The sequence below is a fragment of the Haliotis asinina genome, chromosome 5 (genome assembly GCF_037392515.1).
Source record: "Haliotis asinina isolate JCU_RB_2024 chromosome 5, JCU_Hal_asi_v2, whole genome shotgun sequence".
NCBI lineage: Eukaryota > Metazoa > Mollusca > Gastropoda > Lepetellida > Haliotidae > Haliotis > Haliotis asinina.
Window position 1 is genome coordinate 5,418,060 of NC_090284.1, and position 23,663 is coordinate 5,441,722.

General features: G+C 41.5%; 1 protein-coding gene across 1 annotated transcript; it reads right to left on the bottom strand.

Moving 5' to 3' along the window:
* Window positions 1-1,071: 1,071 nt before the first annotated feature.
* Window positions 1,072-13,751, bottom strand: LOC137283751 (uncharacterized). Its single transcript, XM_067815421.1, has 2 exons — window positions 13,436-13,751; window positions 1,072-2,766 (listed from the first exon to the last, which is right to left on the bottom strand). The coding sequence occupies exon 2, from the start codon at window positions 2,722-2,724 to the stop codon at window positions 2,299-2,301; it is 426 nt and encodes a 141-aa protein (XP_067671522.1). The 5' UTR covers window positions 2,725-2,766; window positions 13,436-13,751; the 3' UTR covers window positions 1,072-2,298.
* Between the last annotated feature and the right edge of the window lie 9,912 nt (window positions 13,752-23,663).

Below are 23,663 nucleotides of genomic sequence, written 5' to 3' on the forward strand. Positions count from 1 at the left end.
GTGATGATGCGTGATGAAAGATCTGTATCTTCACTGACGTATCATTATGTTTGTCACAACGTTTTCCTTACAACTACCTATTTTTACTATGTTATTCCCCAAACCCTACCCTGTCACAACTGTTGAAAGGCATGCGAATGAATTGTTACCACAATCATTAATCAATAACGATTTGATTTATTAAAGACCAACAGGACTGTGGTACTGATTGGACAAATCCGCCTGCAATTGGCTCGGAGTCTAAGCTGTGACTGAATACCGTTCTCATAACTCATATAATTGTTGAATATATTCAGAGGGACATGATGAAGGATTAAGTATGCTGGTGTTTATCTCAATAAATCCAGACCATGCAGTATTGATGATGAGAATGTAGACTTCGCGTGCTAGATGTCAGTAACTCATCTGTTAGCATAGCATTGTCAAACATGACGGACAAGACAGCCATTTGCATTGTATGGCAACTGTCACTATGGTGAGGACGAGAGGGGTAATTATCCCGCTTCAACAACCACACTATCACCTGTAGAGATTTAATAGGGACTTGGCTTAATCTGAAGGTGCAAATGTATACAGGCGCCTCTGGGTATTGCTCGCCAACACTGTCACTACAGACTTTCAGCATCTACGGTGTCTATTTATTCACAATACCGGAAGTGACGTACACCCGGTGGTTAAGGGGGCATTATCAAGTCTGGCAACCATCTTTATAGACCTGTTTCCGGTGTTTCAAGTATCTAAAGAGGCACTTGTAACATGGGGAGGAATTGTGTCTACACTACCGCCAGGTGCCTCACACAATTCACTGCGGGCAATATTCGCCATGATATACAGCTGAATCCCCCCAACACGACATACACCTTGACCAATTGGCGTTAGAAAGAATGATTATGTCTCCTTACTGAAAAACTAAGATCAACTCCACACTAAGATGGTCAAATGCCGACTGCCACCAAAGTTCGTATTTACACATCGTGTGAAGTCTTACTAAAAACAAGTGTTTCCTTTGTTGTCGTGCAAACTCTTACATGCAGCTACGCCAAGTGGAAGAACCAGTCAAGACTATGTATAATAACAACTGGGTTTATACCATAATCCACTACTGTTTGGCACAGTTTTCAATCTCACAGCCTTTCATAGCTCTAGGTATACATCTGTCGGCTCTAAGAGACATTCACAAACAAGTCAAAATAAACAAGAACACAGCTGGAATGCTAATAGACGGAAAGGAGCACACATACAATACTCACAGAATAATCAATAAACCATTAACGAATAGATAGTAAGAATAAAGTTGGAATGCCTCTATGTCTCCAAGAGGACGGTGTATTTAGTTCGTGTCCTACATGAAGATAACACACGGTGATTGTTAGAGGGAGCAGTCAAATGAATGTAGGATTTCCAGATTGTGAATAGTACTATGACGAGACGGAAAAACTAACGTGATTTGCAATTAGAGGGGATCGATACTGTCTTGGCTATCACGTCGATAAGATTCCCAGATCGTCATTGATTAGTAGGCTTTGGAGGAGCACGACGCGAAGCTAGATCAAGTTTCAGTTTGGTAATCTGGATTTGATATACCGCCTGGCCGGCTCTTAATAAACAGCGAATGAACCAGATGAATAAACATACACAACTTACTATAATAGAAAATATCTGTCCACGACAAAAGTATATATGAAAAGCCCTTTAGTAGATGGAAGATTGATGAAGCACAACGACTGGAACCCTTGTTGGGCGCCATAACAATGTCTCGGATGTCAGTGATGGTCAACACAAAATGTCGACAAAAATAACAAGTCTCTGTCTGGTAGATGAGTAATGGAATGATACGCGCACAGCTAGACGGAGCAGCAGGGACCTTGGCCCCGTTCGGCCGGTTGAAGCACTGCTTGTGCACAATAGTTCTGGCACTGAGTACAAGCGCGACACCATGCAGTATGCGGACATGCTTCTGGGTGCAGGCATGCTTCCTGGAACACTGGACTCCCCATCTTTTATAAATGACACTAATCGTTCGCATCAACATTTGCAACACTTTGCTCTGAAACTGTTGGTATTGAGCGATTTATGTTTTTTGAAACTTCAGTTATGGGACCTGTTTGATCCTGGTCCGAATCCAGCTTGCAGTGGATACAGCCTGTGACAGTATCCTTCTGTGTGAATGAGCGAAACATGTCCTGCATGGTATGGGAAGCAGTAATGCCGGTACTGTCCTGGTTGAAAGCTTACATATCAATAATGCCGATACGAGAGGCGGAATTGTTCAACACATCTTCAGTGGAGCATGGCAAATCAATAGCCTCTTCTCTTGACCATGGCAAAGTGCGTGAGCTGCAGCCCCCCAGCCTTCTTATCCCCGCGTTCTAATGTCCCGGTCACACAGTATCCCAACTGAAAGTCCGCCTGGCTCACATTCGTCGTTAGATGCATGCGGAAGTCAGGCTGGGGCTGTTCTTTAAACTTGCCTTGTATCATCATGGTCCCGTTGCCTTTGTCCACCATCTTGCCTTTCGTCGTGGACTTTTTGGAACCTATAACTTCCACAATTTTACACTTGGACCGGCTCCACCAGTACGTTTTAAGTGTCCAGTAAGAGATGAGGGCCGGTTGAGCCCACCCCTCGTATGGGAAGAGCAACACCTTGGTAGGGTAGCCCTCGTAATTGAACACCTTCCGGCAGCACTTCCCACGGGTCTCGTAATAGAACAGTTGAACCATTGTTGTTTGGTCTCCCGAACTCCCAGTCCACCTCACATCATTCTGAAACAAAGACCCAGTCAGATTTAGCCATAAGACGTCGCCATAAGCCGATCATATTCAAGACAATTCCGACACATGAGATGACTCATGAATTAACAATAAATCATCGATTGAAAACCGATCTACAATCTTCAAGATATTCAAAATGTCGTTGACCTGACGGTCTGTCGATGGTGTATCTAGATGTATGTATGAAGGATGGTGAACGGCCATAGCATCTGTACTCAAGAGACATGGGACACGACATTTGTATGAGTATGTAGGAGTGATGGAACTTATCTTGATATGGGGCTGACAGTTTATCTGTTCATAGGAGTCGATAGGAAATTCATATATGTAAATCGAGTGACGCGCGCTATTTGGGCATACATGCAGTGTAAAACACGATATGCGCGCGCGCGCGCGCGCGCGCGTGTGTGTGTGTACATTTTCTACTGTAGTTCTTACCAGTGTAAATATGTTTCACGTTATCGTTCAGCTGTGTTTGGTACGTGAGCATGCAATTAATCAAGATAATACAAATGAATACCTGGAATAAACAACATGGAAGCAATTCGCACAGTGATCCACTATTGGTCACTAAATGACCTGTCGACTCTACAGGAGGTAGTCCTACAAAAAACTGTTTTATATGGTTTGAAGAGAAGCATATACAACACAAGTATCGCCAATCCTTCAACTGCTTATCAGTGTAATCAAAATATTACTCTGCAGAGGCCATACTCCTCTCCCCATTACCTATTTGAACCTAATCTGTGAAAAACACTACAGTATTTTTACCACACAAAAGCAATCTACCAAACAAAGAGCAGCCACCAACAACCCGCTGAACACCCACTAATAACCTGCTGACTACAAACTCAGTGTCTGTTGAACAAGTACCTACGAACAAACTGATGAACACAAACATAGTGTCTGATGAACACCTACCAACAAGCCGCTGAACACAAAACTTGTCTCTGCTGAACACATACCAACAAGCTGCTGAACACAAAACTTGTCTCTGCTGAACACCCACCAACAGCCTGCTGAACACAACCTACTCTCTGCTGAACACCTACACAAACCTGCTGAACACAGCCTGGTGTCTGATGAACACTTGCGAACAAAATGCTGAACATGAACCGAGTGTCTGATAAACACCTCCCCCCAACCTGCTGAATACAAGCTCAGTATCTGCTGAACATCCATGAACAACCTGATGAACACCGAGAGGTTGTTAACCAATAACCTGCTGGACACTCACAACAACCTGCTGAATAGACACATAGTTTGTTCAAAATACACAGACACAGGCACACTCACACACACACACACACACACACACACACACACACACACACACACACACATATACACATACACACACTCACGTACACATACACAACCTGCTGAATGCTCACCTGTGTATCACCTGCGGAACAAAACCGTCTAAGTAATGTCCCAGGAAACAAACTCTGACAATACAGTACATTAGTGGACAATAACAAAGAGAATCATGTTCATCAGACAAGGGTTTGAAGAGCAACGTCAACACATGTCCATGTTATCTGCCGCCCCTTCCCCCAGCCACAGCCACACAAACACAGAGCACCTGTACTGGTAACAATACAGCCTAATTTGCCTGTTGCCATCTTCCCGGTGTGAGGCTGATTACTGACCAGAGTCCGTGTATTATTAATGATCAGACATGATGTAAGTGTATGCATACTCCGGCCCATTAAAGCCCCCTGCAGGCGCACACTGGCTAGCCTTCTCCAGAACATCCATGCACTCCTAGTACCCCTCTTCTCGATATTGATTCTTTATAAGAACGTAATGGGCCAAACATGCTTTCATAATGGCTCCTTAGATAAAAGGCTTCATTAGTATACAGAGGCCTATCCTGTATGGCGTTTGAAGCCTAGTTGGGCCATTTACTGTGTTCTGGTAACGCGGAGATGTTTTTACATCAGGATGATGGTCAGCAGCATCAAAAGGAATTTAGATAGGTCATTTCAGGATGTAACAAAACAATACTCCCACTGGGATCACATGAAGGAATATAGGTTTTCACCGTCGGGCTTCCATATGTAGGATCATCTATAGATATGAGGACGGAATAGCATCTGCAGGTAGCAATGGCACAAATAGTGCATGCTCTGAACGAATGTCTTCACAAGAAGACGCCACACTGTGCACTGAAAAACGCCTCTATATTCCGCCAATTGGCATTCTTCAATGAATGAACTCCCAGTATAGTTGAGACTGACCTGCTGAAAGAGTATCTGTTCTGTGTCCTATACATGATGAATTATTAAACTACCGATATGCACAAAACAGACGCAGACCATAATATTTCATGAAACTATATATGGATAAAACACCTCAATTTGTTGAAATCATGGCATCATTTATCAATGGAATGGCCTGTTTGATACTTCACATGAAGGACAAGAGGGATCTTTGCATCAGCATCAAGGGGTTGCTTGAACAACTGACTTGTGTTGGCATCCACTGGTGGGGTGGGTCCTTTAGATTACGTCTGTTACCACACGAGGTATATATTCATGACAATCGGGAACGCTGAGTTCGGTGAACAATGAGGGGAATTAAGAGCAGACAGAGACATAAACCCAGGGGCGCGAACAGAATAAATCACAATAATAGATACACCTGTTGACAGACAGCGAGACAGGACTTAAGTCAGACCGATGGAAACAGACTTATGGAATATCGGAGGTGAGACAAAAGAGCTGAAGTATAAACAGTCGTTCAGGCATATGTCATAGGGGTATATGTCATAAAGTGTGAAGCGACACGCTCATACAAGGACATGTTTAGTGACATCGTGAAAACACATAGACTGAAAACTGAGTGCAATAAATGGACATAGCGTTGACCATGCAACAGTTCAACATGTTAACCCCACTTGAGGAGTCGACCAGTCCATGCTTTTTACCTTTCGAAAAGAACAGAAGAAATACGTTTGCACTGTATAGAGGATAAAAACACACTGCCTCTGGCACAGACACACAAACGGGAACATACAGCCTCGCATACACACACACACAGATGCACACGCAGACACGTTCAGACACTCAAATACATGTACAAACACTTGTACAGATAAGCACGTATACAGACACACAAGAACTCGAACAGCTTGACATACAAACACGTGCAGACACTCGGACATACAATCACATACATAATAAAAGTCATCGGTACATGCAGAACAGATATTTATACAGATACCGACACCCAAAGACACAGGCACATTTACATATACCTACATACATTCAGACACACATACGAACAAACAGATTACAAAACTACAGAGACACATATAGGCATAGAGATATGCATATATACAGACACATCTGGGTAAACATATACACAGACAAACAAAACACACACAGATACATTTAGATGCAAACATACATACACATGCAGTCAGATAGAAATACAAAAAAACCTCAGACACACGTGCATACACACACACACATACACACACACATACGCACTCATACAAAGTCACAGAGACGCACTTGTAACCTTGGGAGACAGACCTTACCGAGAGACTCTGATTTGTCCACACAAATTATGGCGACCGCACTATGAATGTATTGAGATCTACAGTTGGTGTGACTCAGTGATTCCAAGTGACTGTAAGTAATTCTCCACGCGTAGAAAGCAGTGGCAGATGCCTGCACGCACACCAGGGCAACACATTACCAAACAGGAACGCTGTTCCCCGGGGAGGGTCGTGATGTCGGTCACACGCTACATCAACGTGGTCGGAGACTGGTGACGGCGTGTATTCGCCAAGGTGCTCAATGGGGCCTACTCCGGCCCGATCAATACTGAAACTTCAACACCAATTGTAAACTGGGAATTTGTTGTATTCAAGGCTGGTTTCAGAAGGACACCAGAAGAACATTTGCGTCCTGCTGATGATCAGTGTCTCGGTTTGATTTGACAGATTTAGAAACACGACTCTGGGGATATCATACTTCAGACTTCCTTGAAAATAGAGCGACGCAACCATTGCCGTCATCAGGAGGAATCTCTTCTAAATGCAAGGTCCACTGTACCAGTCACACGTTATCAGGAACATGTGCTTATGAATTACTACCACACAGTGATGACACTAGGTCTGTGCGGAGAGGTTAGCATAACCCTCGATCCTCGACCCCCGACCCCCGACCCCCGACCCCCGACTCCCGTACCACCCATCAGAAATACATGCAAAGACATGGCAGTCGTTAAAATGTCTGTACTCAGGTCTCGAATGTCGTAACCCTGGTCAAATATTGTTTTGCAATCGACGTGGTACGAACATTCCCTTTGCAAGATTTAGAATATGAACTCACCAATGGCTGGAGTTGCTGGAGGGTTGTTCGACAGAATATGAACTCACCAATGGCTGGGGTGCTGGACTATTGTTCGACAGAATATGAACTCACCAATGGATGGGGGTGCTGGACTATTGTTCTACAGAATATGAACTCACCAACTGATGGAGTTGCTGGAGGGTTGTTCGACAGAATATGAACTCACCAACTGATGGAGTTGCTGGAGGGTTGTTCGACAGAATATGAACTCACCAACTGATGGAGTTGCTAGACTGTTGCTGGAGGTGCTGGACTATTGTTTGACAGAATATGAACTCACCAGTGACTGAAGTTTCTGGACTGTTGTTCAACAGGAAAATCTAACATGTTTAAACTAGTACACACGCCAAAAGAACGCTGTAGCTGATGGGATATTGTTAGACATAAAGAAAAGGTTGACTCATCCCACAAAGTCTTGTGGATAAACGATTCCTCTGAGTCCTTAAATACAGATCCAGATATGAAATAAATGAGACGATTTCAATGTAAGCATCGATGTTTTACGTTCTGGAATATTTCTGAACACACTGACGGCATCAAAATCATGACAAATACATCATAACTACCTTAGATCAAACCATTCTCTATTCCCACAAACACAAACAACAGTGCATGATTGCCATGCTGTTGTTAGAACACTCTTTCCTTGAGTTTCGCTTTACACAGATGTTGCCTGTGTTTCAACAACAAAACTGAAAATAAGGGAGGACACTGGATTCGAACCCACGACAATCGGCTTCGGATCCTCACTGATCTACATATTGTAGTGGAGCATCTATCGGGGATATTTACTGTTCCCGCCGGTCTTGTTGTTTGTCATACTATTGATTATACAAAAAGAATAATATTTTTTTCAATTAAAGCAGCAACCGTCTTTCGAACCTCGGTAAAGAATCCAAGTAGGTACACCAGTCCTTTACACGCGTCATCAGAGCCACACATTACCTTAAATTACCGCATCAATAATTTTAATTTGCACAATCGAACGTCTCATTTTACAGGCACACGAGCTCATGCAATTGTTAATTACGTAATGTGGCATCACCTTTCAGAAAAATGTTACACGCAACTTCGACCACGATAGACACACGCTCTGACTACACAACACAAACTATCGATGATTCCCAGGGTCCGAATCAATCACAGTCAAACACTGCATCCCAAATGATGTGGAGAGCTCGGGCCTGTCGATCCCTTCATGTTGTAGGTTCCCATCTCCTCCTACATGCATTTATTTATGTGCAGGTGCGTGATGTGAATAGTGTTTACTGATCTGTATCTGTAACTGTGGAAAATACCGTTCACTTGAACTGATACTTTAATGTGCTATAAGTGAGATCAAACGGGTTCAACCGATTTCATTTCAGATGTAACTCGATTTGGCTTTAGGAGAACCATGGTATTGTTCTCACGAACCCGCACACATACATAAATACACACAGACGCAATCACACACACACACACACACACACACACACACACACACACACATACATACATACATACATACATACATACATACATACATACAGACGCATGCACGTACGCACGCACAATACATACACACATACATGCAACTGTGTATATACTTGTCGTTTCATTAAAAAGAAATCTTGGACCCAACTAGCCAAGCCGCCATGATACACTGACAAAGCAAAGGGAACAGCTGACCAGACTATTACTGTCTTGATACACCTGTACCAGATCCAGTAAGGCACAGGGGTTTGTGGAGTTTTGGCACACCACCTCCAAGACTTGCACGCAAAGGATCATTTTCTATGCAGTCTAGTATGCCTACACAGTGTCAACAAGTTTAGATCTCCATGTCTGGCACCAGATAATTCTCACTTTACACTGCACACTACGAATATGGATATCACTGTTATTAAAATTCATAGATACTGATACTGCTGATTTTCAGTTCTTGTAATGTAATAACTCCACATACCATTTGCAATTGGAAATTGTCGATACATTGTGTTCTGTAACAGGCTCATTTGTCTATATATTTTACTCTTTACACAGTAGAGGAAAGAAAGAATAGCTATTGTCCATACATACAGTTTGGAACAATCCCAACTCATGGAGCCCGATCTAAAGTAACGGATATTTTTCCAGATTCATCTGAAACACGAAATGGTGAGGTAGTAAGAGTAGGTGTGCTTAGCGTTAATGCATTGTGTCTGTTTCAAGCAAGGTCACCACTACTCAACGTGGACTACTGCCGAATCACACATTGTATCCCGATTGCGTAGATCAATGCTCATGTTGATTTGTTTCATTCGGACTCGATTATTTACAACTGGAATATTGCTTACTGCGGCCGTGCAAATAAAGCAACAACAAAGACAGAAAAAATATTTTAAAAATCAAACACGAAATCTACATGTAGGTAGCACATCCCAACCAAGTACATCAGGTGATCGACACTGGGACAATCATGTGCTGTTCTTATTGTCAAAGTAACAAGAACGCCTTATTTTACCTGTCACACCAGATGATCAAGCAAGGCCAAATCCACCTGTGACGCACAGGTGATCAACACATGATCAAGCAAAGTCAATTCCACCTGTATCACCATGGGATCAAGCATGCCCTATTTCCGTCTCTAACACCATGTTATCAACATATGATCAAACATGTTTTATTCCATTTGTGACATTTTATCAACACATGATCAAACATGTTTTATTCCATTTGAGACACCATGTGATTAACACATGATCAAACATGTCCTATTTTCTATTTGTGACACCATGTGATCAACAGTGTTTAAACATGTATTCCACCTGTGACACCATGTGATCAACACGTGATCAAACATGTCCTATTCCACATGTGACGCCACGGGATCAATACATGATCAAACATGTTCCTTTTAGCTAGTGGGTGTGTTTATGTATGCGTCTATTAAAAGCCCCAAATGACACTATCCTTAATGAGATGGAAGTCCATTCAAATGGTTGAGTTCTGTAGCAAAGGGCAGTCGGTGACGAAAACAGTGAATAAACACACTTTAAGGTTCCTTTTTCGATTTAGAAACGCATTAAAGATGCTAATACCATTGACAGAAATTCTGCCCAAGGGTTTCCACGATGTGTAAGAGTGGAACCATCTTTGTCAGCAGTCCAACACGAAGCCTGGATGGGGCTGCATCAACAGCTGTAGAAATATTGCAGACTTCGAGGTTGCAGTTGGACACGATGATACGACGCTGCAATAATGGCCAGCATGTCAGTGCGTAATTGCAGTAAATTTCAAACGCCTCTTTGTTTTTGAAGGGATGCTTTGTCAATGTTTCAACAGATTTCTTTTTTATTTTTCAACAGTTAAACATCTGCCATTGGTTCTTTTGGAGGAAGTGTCAGACTCCGATGAGTTTTTAAAGAATTCTTCAATGTGATGGGTTTCACCATCGCTTCCAGCATGTCTGAAGTCGCCAAGAAGCAGATGCAGCAGATGAGTCGAGTAGCGCTTTCAAATCTTCTGTTCTGGATTATAATAGTCTCTCCCTTGCCCTTGCTTCTATCGCCATGACCATTAGATGTCTGATACATTTTGCCATTATATAATACAAATTTGGAACTAGTGTGGGTTTGTAATAGAAATGGCCCATTAATGTATTTCGTTGATAGCTGAAATCCAACAACAATCATCTGATGGATGTATAATGTATCCGTCTAGATGTGTGGCGCCGGCGGCCGAGAGTGTTCGTAGCTTTACTACATCTTCTTCCAGCATTCATCAACCTTTAGGATCAGATTCAAACTCTGATTTACAGAATAGGAACTCTGTACATAGCTCTAACACGTAACCCAATAACAGAAGAAAGAAGGTTTCGAACATAAGCTTCTTCTGTACAGTATACGAAGGTTTAGGTACAGTCTTAATCTGATAATGCATTCCGATCTAAACCAAGAAGCAATTAGGCTGAGAATATGATGAATACAATTTGGATATAGCACAGAATGTCACAGTTTGTTGTATTTAGTAACAAGGGGTCATATTTCTTAACTTCTTAAGACGGACGTATCGACTAATAGAGCACGAACCAATTCCATCTTGAAACTCCCAATGACTTTCTTGCGACTGTATATCTTATTGTTAATGGGAACCCAGCACTTGTCATTTTAGATGTAGCCCCTGAGGTTTTGAAGAGTCAGTTGAGGCATTTAATTCGGTACTTAGGACAGTTGAGTAAGATCTACTGTTTCTAGTAGGTTCAGTTGTTGTTTTTTTCTAATTTTCACATTATCCTGAATAGAATTTCGTTATGTGGTCAGATCTTGTTCATAACATCTGATCAGATCTCGATCCAAAAAGGGTCTCTGCTGTCACTGTGAAAGAAGATCTACCAAGGAATGTCAAATACTTGAGAAGACGTATCTTGTGTCATGTGAGCTGAGTTAGTTTGGACTATCAAATAATTGGAGACATCACTACCCTTGTTCCAGAATGTGCGTAGATGAAGCCCCATACTGCCATACAAGAAGGTTGATTTGGCCCCTGGCGTCTTAGATGTCATCACATGCAGCCATTTGCAGCACACAGTGATTTCGTTATCCTCGGTGCGACTACCAGAGCTCTGTCCATTGATGACAACACTGACTAGACAAACACATCATGTCTCGGCTAATGCTAATATGTACGATTGGGATTAGCTGTCGCGGAGACAGTTAATCTGTAGAACACATAGTGAGGCATATTTACTCTTATCTAATCAGTTCCAGTATGAAGCAGGCCCGTTTTAGCTAATGTGAAAGCGTGCACAGCACAAGGAAAACCAAGTGTAGGTTGTTCGTGAGTGAGAGAAGTGAGTTCAACCAAATCGAGTTCCACATATATCATGGCTCATTGAGAGTTAGAAGGTGGATGTGGTCCAGGTTTATAACCCTGGAGAAGCCACGATACAATATTGGCTAACCAAGAGTCACCCTCTAATAGAATCTGGGATTCGAAACATTGACCAGCAAAGCAATATAAGAACGATGCAACTGACCACTGGACCAACAGAGACATTCAAGTGACAGCCCTGAGCAACATTGCATGGAAACATAAAAAGTGGACGCCAGATGATTAACCTCCCTTACCAGGCCGAGATCATGGTGAAAGAAATGGATCGTTCATAACGACACCTGAATCTGGTTAACCTTGCCAGATTGATGAAACACATGTATGTAGAGAATGGGAAAAAAACATTTGGTATCATGGAGAAACAAACATCAGTCAAGTGACCCGCAGTCCATTGACCAGCCCTCACCAATCCTCAATACACTCCACCTAACCCTGAACCCCCAGACCAAGCCCACCAGCAGGTCCAGCATCAGCCACCTCTCGAACCAACACCAACACTTCTGTCCACTGCACCTTAGCCCAAAGCCTTGAACCACAAACTGCAACATCTAAACAGTACAAGATATACCGAAAGCAACTGTTTCATAACTTCTAAACATGCATTTGAAAAGGTTTAGATCTGAGGAAAAAAATATCCAATATATACACTTACAAGCGTTAACACGGTGACTCACATATGAGTGACAAGATGACGGGTTCTAGCAGTATACTGGTTCATGTCGATGTGAAATAGAGGGACGTCAAGTCTAGCAAGATATGCAATGTCATCACCTGCTATCATCACTGGACAGACTGTGTTATCCAGCAGCAAACAACGAGTGGAAAGCAATGATCGTGTCAAGTCAGGGGAGAATTATACCGTCGACATAAACACAATTCATTGTAAGTCTTCAAACAGGCATCATTCTCATTGCCAATAAATGAATCGTCTGTTGTCATATTAAGATTGTGTGAGAATCACAGAGAATTGTAGAGAATAATAGGCAATCATGGGCAACAACAGAGTGTCCTAAGAAAATGTCCTCTTTTAGATGTAAACTAACAGACACCTACATGTCCTTGAAAGACAGAACAGCTGTAGTTAAATAGCCCTGTGAAAATCTTTATGAACATTGTGACGCTGTAAGTAAGAGAGAACACACGACCAACCAGTATCAGAATATAGCCGACATACACGAAACGGTCACCCTAGTATCCAGAGAATTACATTCATCAATTGTTTTGTTGGGAACAGTTGTACCTTGTAATTAGATTGTCTCGCTCAGACATGGGACTGGGAAAGTTTTCAAGATCGATACAAACTACGACGACAAGTTAATTACTTGTGAGAGGAAAACAATGATGCGATGCATGGTGTGGGCAGATGAAGCAGTAACCTAACCCAGCCTAGTCCCCATCCGCGGCAAACCGCGAGTCGATACATCAAAGACAAGCCTTACCTCGAGGAGTGGGAGAGAGATGGCTCAATCTTTGGTCGTGGTAGTGCCCGGTCCTTACTCGTTGCTTCAGCCCTCGGCGTAACACTTTCTCTTACACTAGCCGCCTCATATATTAGATACTGTAGTCCACATTGTCCATCCACCAATGGCGTGCTTCCATTTCCCAACCAAGGGATGGCACTTGTGGGGCAGAGGATAGACCCTCCCTTATCCAGTCGACAGCAACGTTAGGGATTCAATGTTACATGCAATTGTGCATAATTATCTTTGGAACACAAACAGTTCCCGCTAACCACCATCCAAGCTTGCTGTCGATGCTTCGTGCGGCAGAGGACGCTTCAGCGGCTAATGAGCTATCTCTAACAAACCAAACTGCCTGCCGATCGAGATCAGGTATTCCAGTAGCGCTTGTTGCGGCAAGCATTTAATTAGAAGTCTACTCCATTAAACAAGACTGGAATCAAATTGATGAACGTAGGTAGAAAGGGGTGAATTTGGGAGCGATCGACCCCAGCTTTCTATCTGATAGGCCGCGTGCTCTCTTCGTAAGGAGGAGGATGGCTTGAACACAGGGGCACGGACACCAGCACTTCTTGGATTAGATTAAAGGCAGTTCGATTCAAGGATCTATCTGTGCTGCGGGAATTTGTGCCAATTAGGGGCAAATGAAATGCACAAATATTGATCCCTCGCCCCTACCGACTAAAGCTAAAACAATATGATGAACGTGAGACGGAGATTCAGCGCATCATGAAGTGGACGTGCCAGATCGGGAACGGTAAACACCAGGTCCACAGCCAGCTCAGATATGTGTTTCCATCTCCCGCTTTCGTATCCTCCTCATTGTAAGAACCTTAACATGTGGCGCCCTCCTGAAACCTTTGTACCAATTATTTCATCGATTGCTGAGAGTTTCTCGGCGCTGTTTTAAAAGACTATGTAGAAAGCAATCATTCTATGTCATTACCACGCGGTGTCTTCTACTGTATGGACGTAATACATTTATCCTAGCACACAGGGACATTTGGACTCATTCATAATACCGCAGGGCCAAACTGCTTGGGCATTTGTATGGTTGAGTTGGCGCTGGGGAATCTCTTCGGCACTGGCCTGACGATCAAAGCAACCAAAGTCGGGTCTGAACGGGTTACTCCTGAGACATCGACTCACATCAAACTCACAGTAAAGCCTATTTAATATCATGGCCGCTACAAGGATCGATGGAAGGCATGAACCAGACAGAATTTCATTTCTGAGACATCCACGAATGTCGTATCTCTATCTCCAGCTGAAGAACAAGGGTTCTACACAAGAGACGCTTCACAAACTTTATCATTTCCCCTTTTCTCTCCGTCTTCGATAAATCATTCATTCTGCGTCCGCCTCTAACTTATGGCGCCTCGAATCAATATTACATCGCATATCGCTATTTTTCCTTGAATGCATGACAGAGGAGCAGGTCTTAGAGGTGAACGACTGAAAGCCTGCTCCGGCAGGGAGCTCCATACAGCCAGTTTACCGTTAAGTGTAGTAGCAATGTAACTAAAGAACATGTATGGGATTAACGATTAGAACTGTGGGAAATCGGAAAATGCTGTATTCATAGTACCATATTACCAGCCCCGAAAAGCACTTATAGGCTATGAGGACTAACAAGTCTACCAGGCGACAGAGTAGAGATTACTTCCGCGCCAGTGGTTCTCAAAAAGACGTTCTCAAAACATTACAGAATCTTCTTGTACGTGTTTCCACCACCAAGGTTGCAGCCGTTGCAAAGACTGATTTTATTCGTGTAGAAATTGGTATTGAATGGCACTAATTTCAGTGTAGAAAGGGATCGCTCTTTAAGTGAACTTGTGAATGAATGCTCGACTCAAGTTTTTTTTTTGACGATCTTTGATAATTGTCGTCTTGTGTTAATCACTGTAAAAGATGGACTTTCTACTGAATCCACATTATCCAACAAACAGTATACTATTAAAGAAAATAAACATGAAAACTTAAATGTACAGAATCAGGTTTAGCGCACGTTTTAGGTCGTGTAAAGAGATAGTATAGTAGAACTGCACCTTTGCCCGTACACATCTTCAGTGTTAGCTAGCGCTAACAGGATATTCACTGCACACCATAACGTTTCACATTTGCACGTAACACGAAAAAACACTATGCTAGATATAAAATAGCTTTTGAGAATTGTCATTACTTTCAACGGTACGAAATATGATTACATTTTTTTACATTTTCTATATTTAGGTCATTTCAAGAAATATCCGCTGGAATCAAAGTCTACTGAATTTAACCGTTTCATATACATGCGTTTATAAATTACCGTCAATACTGATAAATCATATTATTGACTGTTCTGTGTAGGGAATGAAAATTTCGTAGTGGTGAACTTTACCAAAGTGCCGTAAAATTCCGTATGGACACAGATGCATTTACTTGGTATTTAATTGCACATGAAATGCAGACCTAAAAAAACCCATTTAGTATCCAAGCAAAATATGACAATTAATAAACACACTGGCTACAAAACACTAACCCGATATTACTCCTTTAATAGAGGTACTCATCTGAATGCAGATTCAGACATTCATTATATTGATTGTCTGACACACCTGAGCATCAGTCTGACGATATTGTTTCACCGATAGTTTTATAGACAAATAAACTCAGGTACATACATACATGCACATCAACAATGCCCATATACCCCAGCACAAGCATTTTTATAAAGCATCTGAAAAGCCAACAATAGATCAAAAGTGAAATACGAGGACGTGAAACGTCGTAACCTAGCAACAATTAGGATCACCTGCAGGGTCGAGCACCTGAGATATACCGTTCTGATGTGATGATCATGACTGTCTCCATATCGGTGACAGAGAAGATTGAACGAATGCCGTGAACACGTAACGGGGCTTCTGTGCGGACGGAAAATATAAGTGTTATACAATTGTGTTACCTTGACATACACGGTCCATGATCTTGAAGCAGACACATTATACGTCTGTATTGTTTAATGTCATTTAGAAGAATTGCTAGATGTTGCAATGGCGCCGACTTCGTTCAAACAATGAGCGATGAAGGGAATCAAGCGGAATTCACAGCGTGTATAAACAATCATTCAGTGTGGTTAATCACAACCGAGTAGTGTTTTTGTAATAATTTGCAAGTCCGAGGGACCTATTAAGAAGACCTAACTGTTTTTATTTGGCATCCAGCATTCATTCTGCTGCTACCAAGGGGTCTAGTCAATCGTTCATCGAAGCTTAAAGTACCAAGTGAATTCTAGTTTACCACATGAGTGTCCCAGTACAATGAAACCAACATCTGTCTGAAGAGACTCTTTCCCATATATTCCCTCAACTCCAACAAATTACAAAGCATTGATTATCGCTTGCTGCATGTGTACATGAATACCCCAACACAGGGGGAGTATATCAATGGAACAATCAGTGTACTAGTATTTCGCCCTAGTTCTTATAGATAATATATCGACTTGAACGATGTGATTACTTTCGCATGATTTATACTGTGACTCTGTATGTCTGATACCTAACTTCCGTACGTCTGTGTGTCTGATAGCATACTTCAGTATGGTTGAGACTGTGATTCTGTGTGTCTGACATCGTACATCCGTGCATTTGAAACTGTATTTCTGTGTCTGACACCGTACATCCGTGCATTTGAGACTGTAATTCTGTGTGTCTGATACCGTACATCCGTGCATTTGAGACTGTATTTCTGTGTCTGACACCGTACATCCGTGCATTTGAGACTGTAATTCTGTGTGTCCGATACCGTACATCCGTGCATTTGAGACTGTATTTCTGTGTCTGACACCGTACATCCGTGCATTTGAGACTGTAATTCTGTGTGTCTGACACCGTACATCCGTGCATTTGAGACTGTAATTCTATGTGTCTAACAACGTACATCCGTGCATTTGAGACTGTAATTCTATGTGTCTGACACCGTACATCCGAGCATTTGAAACTGTAATTCTATGTGTCTAACAACGTACATCCGTGCATTTGAGACTGTAATTCTATGTGTCTGACACCGTACATCCGAGCATTTGAGACTGTAATTCTATGTGTCTAACAAAGTACATCCGTGCATTTGAGACTGTAATTCTGTGTGTCTGACACCGTACATCCGTGCATTTGAGACTGTAATTCTGTGTGTCTGACACTGTACATCCGAGCATTTGGGACTGTAATTCTGTGTGTCTGGTACAGTACTACCGTGCGTTTGAGACTGTAATTCTGTGTGTCTGACACCGTACATCCGAGCGTTTGATACTGTATTTCTGTGTGTCTGGTACAGTACTACCGTGCGTTTGATACCGCTGCCCGTGATCCAAACGATCATTTGTCTCTCTGTTCATGTCCTTTTTGAATTTGTTTTCTTTTGTTTGTTTTTGCTTGTTTGTTTGTTTGTGTGTCAGTGTGTTTGTTTGTTTGTGTGTGTGTGTGTTTGTGTGTGTGTGTGTGTGTTGCAGCACACCATTTATATGGTTGTTGTCTCGATAATACGATGGCCACTATGAATATGAAATCAGTTCTAAACCGATACTTCTGATATCAAGATATCAAGTCCCCTAAATACGCTGAAGTATATACACTTATAATATATTCACTAACGAACACGCCGCCAAATAACTGGAATAGTGCTGACTGCGGCATCTCACTAACTCCGACATGTTGTTGTTTGGCTGGCGACCAAAGTGGGAGCAAGTGAATGGTCATGGTCAGATTCAGTTATTGGTGATTGAATTCTGCCATCTTAATCTGATATACAACGTGTCCATAATATCAACCATCGGGTTGCCATGTCCTAACGTTATTATTTCCGTGTTGTTTATTTCTAGATGCCCCTGCCATATAGCTGAACCATTCATCCCGGCGTTAAACAACAAACACTCAACAAAAAAACTCATTTAGATATAAATGGCTTGCAGGCTTACTTTGAATGGACAGCTGTTCTGTATAATGACGGTATTGTGTCCTCTGATTTATAACATAACTATAACACAATCGGGTTCTCGTCAGTAGAGCGTTATTCTTCTTGTGTGATAAAATTAATCGATTTTTCCTTTTATTTGTGCAGAGATAAAAGAAACTCATAAAAGTGTCCATTATATTATTCTCACAGTGGTTGGCCAAACCTCCATGGGTATCATGCTTATATTAATGAAGAAAAGCTGTTAACGAAGGCTGATATTGACTTGGCAGGTCAGTTATGACCGCTGGTGAATATCTAACAGTATCAGTAATTAGATGTCATGGGTTGGGTAAGGGGAATAAGATGTCAGCACACAGTCAGCACACTTTCCGAACAACTGATTATTGCCATGTTATTTATCTTATTACGTTTAATCGGTCTGCAAGACGAGATATCTGATCCAGATATCTAGATATCATGATTCCACACTATTCCTTTGCTCTAATTGTGTGTGTGTGGATGAGTGAGCTATATTCTGACAGATTAAAGTGAATTGCATTCCGCAATAGCTAACATACAAAGGATCGATAAGGTGAGCATGATGTATTGACTTGAGAGCTGGGTCTCCGTTAGCCTTCATATATCAAACTGCACGCTGTGTAGTCATTGAACCCACCAGATTCACATTTTTGTATAGGTTCATTTGGAACCACTTATTCTCAGGCTGTCCCAAAATCAGCCAAGAAGGGACTTCGCTTATGTCCACAGACAGATTTTGAGACTAGTGAAATATATGAACATTGATTGTCAAAAACATAATATCATAGATACAAACCAAGAGCAGTTCTGTCAGTTGATTTTTACTTTGTACAACAGCATTACGCGTACCAGTATTAACGGAGAAAACGCAATAACAGGATTTAACTGGGTTAGTAACATAAGTATTATTGATGATTTATACCGTTAAGTATTTGTCACCCAGAGCGTCACTCCACAGGATTTCTCACCTGAACTCAAACTGTAAGTAACCAGTATAACCGCCTCATCTGTTTTATTAGATATATGCAGAATCATTCGGAGTGGTCAAACAGAAGTCTCTACAAGATTGCTTCAGTTTGTAAACAGCCAACTGACCCATTATGTGGAGCAATGTTTCATTACTCTCAGCCTTTGACTATGGTATGCGCACCCTGTTTGAATGCGCTGACGTTTTAGCTCAACTTCACAGCTGATATGCCTAGTAATATCTGAAGAGCACCAGCCTCTAGTGTCTAAAGCTTGCACTCTTTGAGGATCAGTCGAGCACAGGCTTTCTAAAAACATCAAACAGCTTGAGAGCGTTCAGACGTTGTGTCCACAGAGTTACAACTTTCAAGGTCTAACTGATTAAAATCTGTCTAAAGGTTTGATATTGCGCAGAACTTTTCGAAAGTTGACGAAATGTCTGATGCATGGGTGACACCGATCGTCCAGGATACTTCATTGTGATTCATTAACAGCTGCTCATGAAACAGTTGGAACAATACAATGAAATCAACTTACGGCAGATATTGTCTGTTTTTAGAAGGACTTCTGTCGCTTGTATTTATATAGTGACTAGGACTTGACATCACTATTAAGATTTTAAAGAACAAAAACTGTAAATTCTTTGATCAGGTTTTCAGCATTTCAGGCCTTGGAAAGCATTTAATGGTTAATCGTAGATTTGGATCACAGATCACTGGACAAAACATCATCAATTCTCCTTTGGCATTTTGTAATGATTCTTTAATGTATTCATCGTTCTGTTGAAGACTGCTATGTACACACGTGGTATTCTGAGATAATAATAATAATCATCATCATCATCATCATCATCATCAACTAAGGACTTATATAGCAAGAATCCAGTCAGTATAACTGCTCAGGATGCCCACTCGACATAGGCGTATGTCTTTGAAAAAAGGTGGGACTTGACATGGGTTAGGATGAGTTGCTAAAAAGTAGAACTATTTAGTGTTTTAGAGACTACGGAAGCGTGTTAGGGCCACAGTGAAAAAAAAAATTTAGTCTCGTTATCTCCTACGTAGGACTTAGTATTCCTACGTAGGAGATACGATGTCCTACGTAGGAGATACGATGTCCTACGTAGGAGATAGTGACACCAAAAATATTTTCACCCTGGCCCTAATACGCTTCCGTAAGAGACGGTTGCCATGACAGTAACAAGAAAATAGCATATTGGTAACCGTCAGGATATCGATAACACTTCACTGTCATGTCCATTTTGTAACATGCGTGTGCAGTAATTAGACATTTACTTAGAATTTACTTATCACTTCATATGCCCTAATATGCCATGTTCAATGTCCAGCGTATGGTAATTCAAGGAACAGAGTATGGTAATTCAAGGAACAGAGTATGGTAATTCAAGGAACAGAGTATGGTAATTCAAGGAATAGTTTGATGACTATGAGGCAATCCTCAGACGTATGTCGTTGTATTACAAGTATCAGGTTATATTACAGATGCCACGAATCTCTGATCTTCACAATTGTGATTATTTGTTGTAGCGTTGTAGCAGTCATGTTCAAAATAACGTTTTATTGTAGCCCTTAATAGTTAAATAAGTAGCTCTGACTTTAGATTTTGGCCATTACACACGTTGAAAAATAGACACGGAGAGTAAATATCAGGTCTTGGTGACAACGGAAATTTTGAAAGTTTGAAAACTATTTTGAAATCTATCTCCTCCTTTATAATACGCCGTGTGCAACCAATTCTTGTAATACTTGCTTTGTGTTTGCTGTAGTGACCCAGTCAAGATGCCTTATGAAGCAAGCTCACTTTGAACTTCTACAAATATGCAGGCGAAGTTTTATGGTGTTTTTAATCAGTTTTTTCAACATGTAGATCGACAAACATTTAGACACATGACTATTAGCAGTGGAGTCATGGTGGCGTCAGAAACCTACAGTATAACGGTCCGCGCTGAAGACCCGGGATCGATTCCCGACATGGGTACAATGTGTGGAGCCCATTTCTAGTGTCTTCTAGCCGCGTAAGACCATACTCACTTGCTTACCAGTGGCTCCCTCGGTCTTCATTCACAAGTTCAAGTCGGAATTACGCATGGGGCATATATTCACCATTTTTATGTAATGAGGTTCGTCTCCTTTACGTTCTTAAATCAGTTGAAAATCCACCTACCACACTGGACTTACCCACTGTCGCAATACTTTAAACCACATTTACGTTTGTCACAGTACAATAAGAGGCCAGAGTATCTGTAGCTTTAATCTCGTTACACTGAATTTCCAACAGGGCTGACAGTTCACCTCCTAATTACAGCGATAGCTTAGAGAATGTGTCACTAATTGGAACCAATGCAGCACATCACTACTAGAATATGTTCCTGTCGGATTATCAGTACAGGAAACAAGACCACGAGGGACGGTTCCTTGAGTATGGCGACCTTGTAACTAACAATCAAATCCAATACAAACTGCCTATGTCGGAACCATGATACTGGCAGAGTAAAGGTACCAGATCTCATTCTACCAATATATATGGCTCTATTTAGTTTGGTTGCTATTTATTCGAACTAGAAATATATCATTCGACTAATCACGTGCCTTATGACAGTAACAATATATGTCTCAATACTGAAATAGATGACCAATGGTGTTAATGTCCGGGAAGGTCTACTATCACTGACAACTATATGAAGTAAATCTTGTAACCTTCAGTAGAAAGGGCTAATCACAAACAGAAAAGACAACAGTTTTCCCATACCCATAAGAAACATCGATTGTACAGTTGTACTGTCATGAGTATATAACTGTTTCAGCAGTATTACAGCTGCGCGATGTTGTTTGTAAAACATCTGGACCAGATAGTCCAGTGATTTTGACCATGTGACGTCATGACCATGTGTTTTTTTATGAATCACTATAAACTGGTGATAACACCATTTTATGCTACAGATACACATGGACGGAAAATGTATCGCAACGCCCTATTTCGTTCCCATTGACCAGAGCAAAGGAACTATTTGTCTTACTACCTGGACAAATTGACCACCGAGGAATAATTAAGTGGGAAATCTAAAAGTTAATACTGTAGTTTATTCCAAGAAAGAAACATGGCACAGTTTGACTCTGTAGTGCTGAATGTGTTGTCATTTTCAGGCTTCTAACAGCCTCAGGAAGTCACATACACATCGAAAACCACCCAGCACAATTTCAATATCTGATGTTATCTGCACCAACTGAAAGAACATCGCTGACCCTCCCCAATGACCGTATCAGACATTGAATCTGACGTTGACGTATTGTGTTCCAATCTTGATGGAAGGCTCGTCCGATACATCAAGATTCTGTACTTGAGAATCTCTCTTGCGCATTCTGAAATCCAAAATATTACAAACATGCTCTATGGAATTAATGTTTAGAGTCCTGGCGGGCCAAGATAGAGTTGCCTCTTGACATATAAAAACGCCAGCGATGATTGTCGTCCATTAAGACTATTCAAAAGATGGCCATCGACTCGTGACACAACATTGTCTAGGATGCCATTGATGTTCCTGGTCGTCACAGGTCACATTTACAGTCACATGAGGCGCCAACACACCAACAGTGAACCCCCGCCAAACGGGGCATACTGTAAAACCTGGGTTGGGGTTGGGTCTGGGGTCTTGGGCAGGGGTCTTGGATTGGGCTGTTTGGCTGGGGTCTTGAGCCGGGGTGTGAACTAGTCTGGGTTCATAGCATATGTTTTCTTCAAGCTGGCAAACAAATAGTTGATACATGTAAACAAAGCTGTGTAGGATGCAGCTGGGTATTTATCACAGCCTGCCAGTGCTGTCACTATTAGGTGTTAAATACTAAAGTTAAAATGCCATAGTGGAATAAATTCCACAACACTGACAGTTTATTCTTAAAATGTACATGAACTAATTGATGCCTTCAGAATTTAATAGCTGTGGTTTACAACTACTGAATCATGATGTTTCGACAAGTCAAATTTTCAGTCATCAAAATGATGTTACAAAGCTAGCTGTCTGCTTGTTTGCTTATGTATTCCTTCACATGATTACTGGCAAGTTTGATTACACTGACAATGAGGAAGAGACAAGGCAATACATACTGAACAAATACCACAATATAATTTTTTTTAAATGTGATAAAAATTGTATTTGGCACTGAGAGCATTATATTTGAAAACATGACTATGTATTTCCTTAATATCAGAAGTTTCTGAAGTAAGACTTTGAAGCCACAAACAGTTTAATGGTCTG

Coding starts and splice junctions, on each gene's coding strand:
- LOC137283751 (XM_067815421.1), bottom strand. CDS start 2,724: ATGGTTCAACTGTTCTATTACGAGACCCGTGGGAAGTGCTGCCGGAAG.